The 5,824-nt window shown below is 37.9% G+C and overlaps 1 protein-coding gene across 2 annotated transcripts; it reads left to right on the top strand.

The window, feature by feature from the left end:
- The first annotated feature begins 2,133 nt into the window (after positions 1-2,133).
- LOC109971435 (probable N-acetyltransferase camello) lies at positions 2,134-4,199 on the top strand. Of its 2 annotated transcripts, none has more exons than XM_020619734.1 (2): positions 2,134-2,340; positions 3,193-4,199. In XM_020619734.1, exons 1-2 carry the CDS (start codon positions 2,185-2,187, stop codon positions 3,862-3,864), a joined length of 828 nt encoding a protein of 275 aa, XP_020475390.1. In that variant the 5' UTR covers positions 2,134-2,184; the 3' UTR covers positions 3,865-4,199. The 2 variants fall into 2 exon arrangements, with proteins under 2 accessions (XP_020475390.1, XP_020475465.1); XM_020619809.1 differs by lacking the exon at positions 2,134-2,340 and adding an exon at positions 2,687-3,061.
- Positions 4,200-5,824: the final 1,625 nt, after the last annotated feature.

The following is a 5,824-nucleotide window of genomic DNA, read 5'->3' as shown; positions in this document are numbered from 1 at the left end:
ACGTCACGGTCCTTGATTTTAATCTATTCATAAAGGGCTTTTGAACCACTCTTAGTCTGACCGGTCACCTGTTTGCCTTGGGAGACCCTACCAGGGACATATAGCCCCCGACAACATAGGTCCTAGGATCACTCGGGTACTCAAACCCCTCCATCACAATAAGGTGGAGGTTCAAGGAGGATATTCAAAACTACAATATGGATATGTGGAATGTTCTTTTTTTCATTTTGGATATCTGAAATAGAAATGATGACTAGTAACAGTTCAGTTATTGATATCTGATTGGGATGGTTTTTCTGTAAGAAGCAGATACCAAAAATGGAAGAATGAACTCAAAATTAGTGTTTTGATAATGTTCTTTTTTGACTAGGAAGATACTATATCTGCAATACATTTCCAATCAACTGATTAAATGTTAAAATGGGTCAATATATTGCTGTCAATTTAATATGAAAATTAAATTGATGTGCAATAATAAATTATGACAGAGTTTTTATGACCCTGTCAAAATGATGAACAATGAAAAAGTCAAGCCTGACCTCTGCACTGGTGGATTCTGTTAATGTTACGCTGCACATAAAGTTAACTGTCTAACAGTTTATGGCATTTTGACTCATGCTCAGAGTTCATCTGAGCCACTACAGTTGTTCATCGACAAGAAGTCTGAGTCATGTAAGAAAGAATTGCTTTTAGTTAGAACATGTCAATATGTAGCCAGCAGACGATTATTCAAACAGAATTTAAGCCATGTTTTACAGCTAGTTCAACTGTTACAGAATTTTCTAGCACCTATAATCTTAATCTTATGATAACTTGCCATTTTAGCTGTACTGTACTGGGGTTTTGAGTCATTCAGAACTGGTACCAGATCATATGCAATAAAATCAGGATGTTAAGGTTATGATATAGGGTAAACTCTGTCTTTTAAAAAAAACATTGATTCAGGTTTCCTCAAATTTAAGCCTTCAAAGATAGAAATGAAAATTACTTTTCATTTACAAAGGTCTTAAATATTTTTTCTACCCTGCCATGGAAAATAATGTCACTTGCTTTTGCAAAATCTTGCTGCAATGAGTTTTTATGTGAACTGTTCATCCATGTTTCCATTTTCTGTTGCTTATACAAGTTCATGTCATGTTTAGTTATTAATAAATTAATTATATTATTAGGAATTATTGTTATTACATCTGGGTAGGAGTGACAAAAATATACATGTAAATAAATATATGCACTTAGTAAATAATTATGGTCATTATCATCTCCACTGGCTTTAATATCCATCATTTTTTGGTCAATGCGACTGTGAGACAGGTATTAAATTGCATTCTGTGCCATTTAAAAGGTTTTCAAAAGTCTTACATTTCTCTTGAACACTGCAGAAATCTTGTAGTGTGGTTACAGTTCAGACTAGCACAGGAAACTTCGTATAACACTGTAAAAGAAGTTGTCTGTACAGTTTTCTTGCTTTAAAAAAAGCCACTATGCTAGCTCACTTTTGGCGAGAGGTGTTTGTCACCATTAAAACAGTAACTGCTCATTCAAACAAATCCCTCATTTTACAGGCACATTAATACAAGGCTACTGAACATTTTGCTTATGTATAACTAATGCCATTGGTCATGATGTTATGTGTTTTTACAAGAGGCCTTTTTCATGGCAGACATTTGGACTTGTTACAATAGAAAAGCACAGGGGTTGCTAACAATTTCCCTTCCTATGCCTGGATATGGCCATGACAGTGTGACATTGACCCAGCGTGAACAAAAACAGGACACTGAAGCAGTTACAGTAGAATTTAGCCAGTGATTTAATTAACCCATATGAACAGTAGAGGGAGCCATTTGTCTACGTAACACTGAAGCAGTTCTCTAGTAGTTTCTACAGTATCATTCAAATCTTTCTACAAAATACTCTATTATTGTCTTGTAAGAAATGATACTCTGTCACAGGTTAAACTAGTCAACAGTATAAACTACAGTAGTAGAAATGATTCAACCTTGATCAGCTACCACAACAGCATACTGTTTACCCTGTAATGTATCAATAATAGCAGTCCAGCAATTTGAAGAAGCATTTACCTTTATTTGTTTCTTCAGTTTCAGATACAATTTTTGTATTGTACATGTCCTTTGAGGTAATCTGACATAGTGGTGTTTGACTAGGAAGAATGTAATCATAGCTGTAATGCATAACCAGTCAAGCATTGAAGAGTTAACATGCCTTGATAAATTGCGTATACAAGTGGGGTGGACCTACAGGGGAGAAAAATACAAAGGAGAAGCAAAGCGGAACAGGTCACATGTTGAAGTGCACTTCTTGTCATCTTGGAGTCTGAGTAACGTAAGAAAGTGTCACTTTTCATTTAAACCTAGTATCACAGTGTAGCCAGCAGACAGGTTTGCAAACAATACTTGGCGCTAAGATCTGGTGGAGTTAAATTGGCACATTACAGAGATTCCTGGCACACACAATTAAGTGCTGAACTGTAATTATGTTAAAGCTAGTCCCAGCTTGTGACCCTCATGTATTACAAATATTCGAGTCACAGAGATAACTCTCCAGTTAACTTAAACAATTCACATTTGTCATCCATTTCTAACCTCAGAAACCGGTTTGACAACACTCATCCATATATAGTGTCTCCTTAATCCTCCTTAATCCTCACTCTTCCAACCCACTTGTTAAGTGTGACGTCACAATCCACTTCTGTGTCTAAACTGCCTCAAAGCCAAATGGCGGAGAGCATCGCCCTCTACACAGACTGCTTAAGTTGTGACTTAACATTCTGTTTCTGGGTCCAAACTTAGGTTCATTCTCCTTCTCTCCATATAAGTGTTGTTTCCACCATTGTTTTAGTAGATCTGAATCAAAAACCATGGGTCAGGTGTCATATATATGTGTGTGTGTGTTAAACAGCCACAGGTTCAACTTCTCAAGTTCGAGGATTTTATGCTTTTCTTTGTCATGTATGATAGTAACTCACTATCTTTGGGTTTCAGACTGATGACACATAAAACAAGGAATAGGAAGATGCCACCACAAGCTCTTGGGAATTATAATGGTCTTTTTTCACCCTTTTCTGATCTTTTATAGAGAAAAAGATTTAAAATAATCAGCAGATAAAATGGGGATTTAGTTTAAGTGGAACATAGTTTACATTTGATTCTTTTTTTTTTTTTATCTCCCATTTAGTTCCTCCTGGCCATGCAACTGGTGATCCGGCCATACAGTCCCTCCGACAAGGACGCCGTGCTCACTCTGTACAGCGTTGGCATGTGTGAGCACATCCATCCATGTTTTCATAATGCCATGACCAGCCCTCTCTACCTCGCCATCACCCTGACTCTGTGTGTTGCTGGCTATCTCCTCAGCTCTGTGTTAGGGGCTGTGATGCTACTGGGAGTCTGGGTGGGCCTTGTCTACTACTGCTGTCATGAGGTATATGCTGCCGGCGTCAGGGAGAGACTCCGGACAGACATGCAGGACATACCTGGGAACTATCTGAGCAGACCGGATGACTGTTTCTGGGTGGCTGAGGCTGAGGTTGATGGGAGGGCACAGATCATGGGTATAGTGGCTGTGGTGGCCCAACAAAGTGAGACAGAAAGATATGGTACACTGACCAGGGTGGTCATCTCACCACTGTGTAGACGGATGGGCGTGGGCTGCAGGATGGTTCAGACTGTGATTGACTTCAGTAAGGAGCGAGGCTTCTCCAAGGTGATGCTTGAGACCACCTCCCCTCAGATAGCCGCTGTGGCCCTGTACAAGAAACTGGGGTTCAGGCATGTCCTTTCATACAGTCCCTTTGGGGTTTTTAAGTTGGCCAGGGTCATTATTTTTAGAATGGAAAAACACCTGTAAGCCTGAAAGAACCCTGATCAGCTACTGTTCCTGTTTCACTGGGGTTTAAGATATTTGCATTGCACTTGTCTGAAGCCATGATTTGTATGCAGGTCTTTTCCTGCATAGATAACTATTAAGGTGCTGTCTCCGTCAAATTTTCTACCACATCCACCTCTTGACAAAACTCTGGTGGGTGTCTTCTTGGAAAGTCCTGTTTTCTAACCAGTTTTGCACTTGGTGGATTTCATTTTTAACTGTAATGGCGGCATTACACCGATATGATGGCACTGTTCAGGTACTGTTCAGGTTCAGGTTCCCATTATTGATAAGGTTCAGGTTTAGGTTCCTTTTACTGATACCCAAAAGTAGAGACATTTTGCAGACTCATGCTCAGAGTTCATCTGAGCCACTACAGTTGTTCATCGACAAGAAGTCTGAGTCATGTAAGAAAGAATTGCTTTTAGTTAGAACATGTCAATATGTAGCCAGCAGACGATTATTCAAACAGAATTTAAGCCATGTTTTACAGCTAGTTCAACTGTTACAGAATTTTCTAGCACCTATAATCTTAATCTTATGATAACTTGCCATTTTAGCTGTACTGTACTGGGGTTTTGAGTCATTCAGAACTGGTACCAGATCATATGCAATAAAATCAGGATGTTAAGGTTATGATATAGGGTAAACTCTGTCTTTAAAAAAAAACATTGATTCAGGTTTCCTCAAATTTAAGCCTTCAAAGATAGAAATGAAAATTACTTTTCATTTACAAAGGTCTTAACCTCTAGAGTCCCTGCGTCCTCATATGAGGACCGCACAGCTTGGGTTTCCAAAGCTCAGGACTCTAGAGGTTAAATATTTTTTCTACCCTGCCATGGAAAATAATGTCACTTGCTTTTGCAAAATCTTGCTGCAATGAGTTTTTATGTGAACTGTTCATCCATGTTTCCATTTTCTGTTGCTTATACAAGTTCATGTCATGTTTAGTTATTAATAAATTAATTATATTATTAGGAATTATTGTTATTACATCTGGGTAGGAGTGACAAAAATATACATGTAAATAAATATATGCACTTAGTAAATAATTATGGTCATTATCATCTCCACTGGCTTTAATATCCATCATTTTTTGGTCAATGCGACTGTGAGACAGGTATTAAATTGCATTCTGTGCCATTTAAAAGGTTTTCAAAAGTCTTACATTTCTCTTGAACACTGCAGAAATCTTGTAGTGTGGTTACAGTTCAGACTAGCACAGGAAACTTCGTATAACACTGTAAAAGAAGTTGTCTGTACAGTTTTCTTGCTTTAAAAAAAGCCACTATGCTAGCTCACTTTTGGCGAGAGGTGTTTGTCACCATTAAAACAGTAACTGCTCATTCAAACAAATCCCTCATTTTACAGGCACATTAATACAAGGCTACTGAACATTTTGCTTATGTATAACTAATGCCATTGGTCATGATGTTATGTGTTTTTACAAGAGGCCTTTTTCATGGCAGACATTTGGACTTGTTACAATAGAAAAGCACAGGGGTTGCTAACAATTTCTCTTCCTATGCCTGGATATGGCCATGACAGTGTGACATTGACCCAGCGTGAACAAAAACAGGACACTGAAGCAGTTACAGTAGAATTTAGCCAGTGATTTAATTAACCCATATGAACAGTAGAGGGAGCCATTTGTCTACGTAACACTGAAGCAGTTCTCTAGTAGTTTCTACAGTATCATTCAAATCTTTCTACAAAATACTCTATTATTGTCTTGTAAGAAATGATACTCTGTCACAGGTTAAACTAGTCAACAGTATAAACTACAGTAGTAGAAATGATTCAACCTTGATCAGCTACCACAACAGCATACTGTTTACCCTGTAATGTATCAATAATAGCAGTCCAGCAATTTGAAGAAGCATTTACCTTTATTTGATTCTTCAGTTTCAGATACAATTTTTGTATTGTACATGTCCTTTGA

This window comes from Monopterus albus, unplaced genomic scaffold (genome assembly GCF_001952655.1).
Source record: "Monopterus albus unplaced genomic scaffold, M_albus_1.0 scaffold1.1, whole genome shotgun sequence".
Lineage (NCBI taxonomy): Eukaryota > Metazoa > Chordata > Actinopteri > Synbranchiformes > Synbranchidae > Monopterus > Monopterus albus.
The sequence above is the reverse complement of the archived record's forward strand: the minus strand, read 5'-3'. Positions and strand labels throughout refer to the sequence as shown.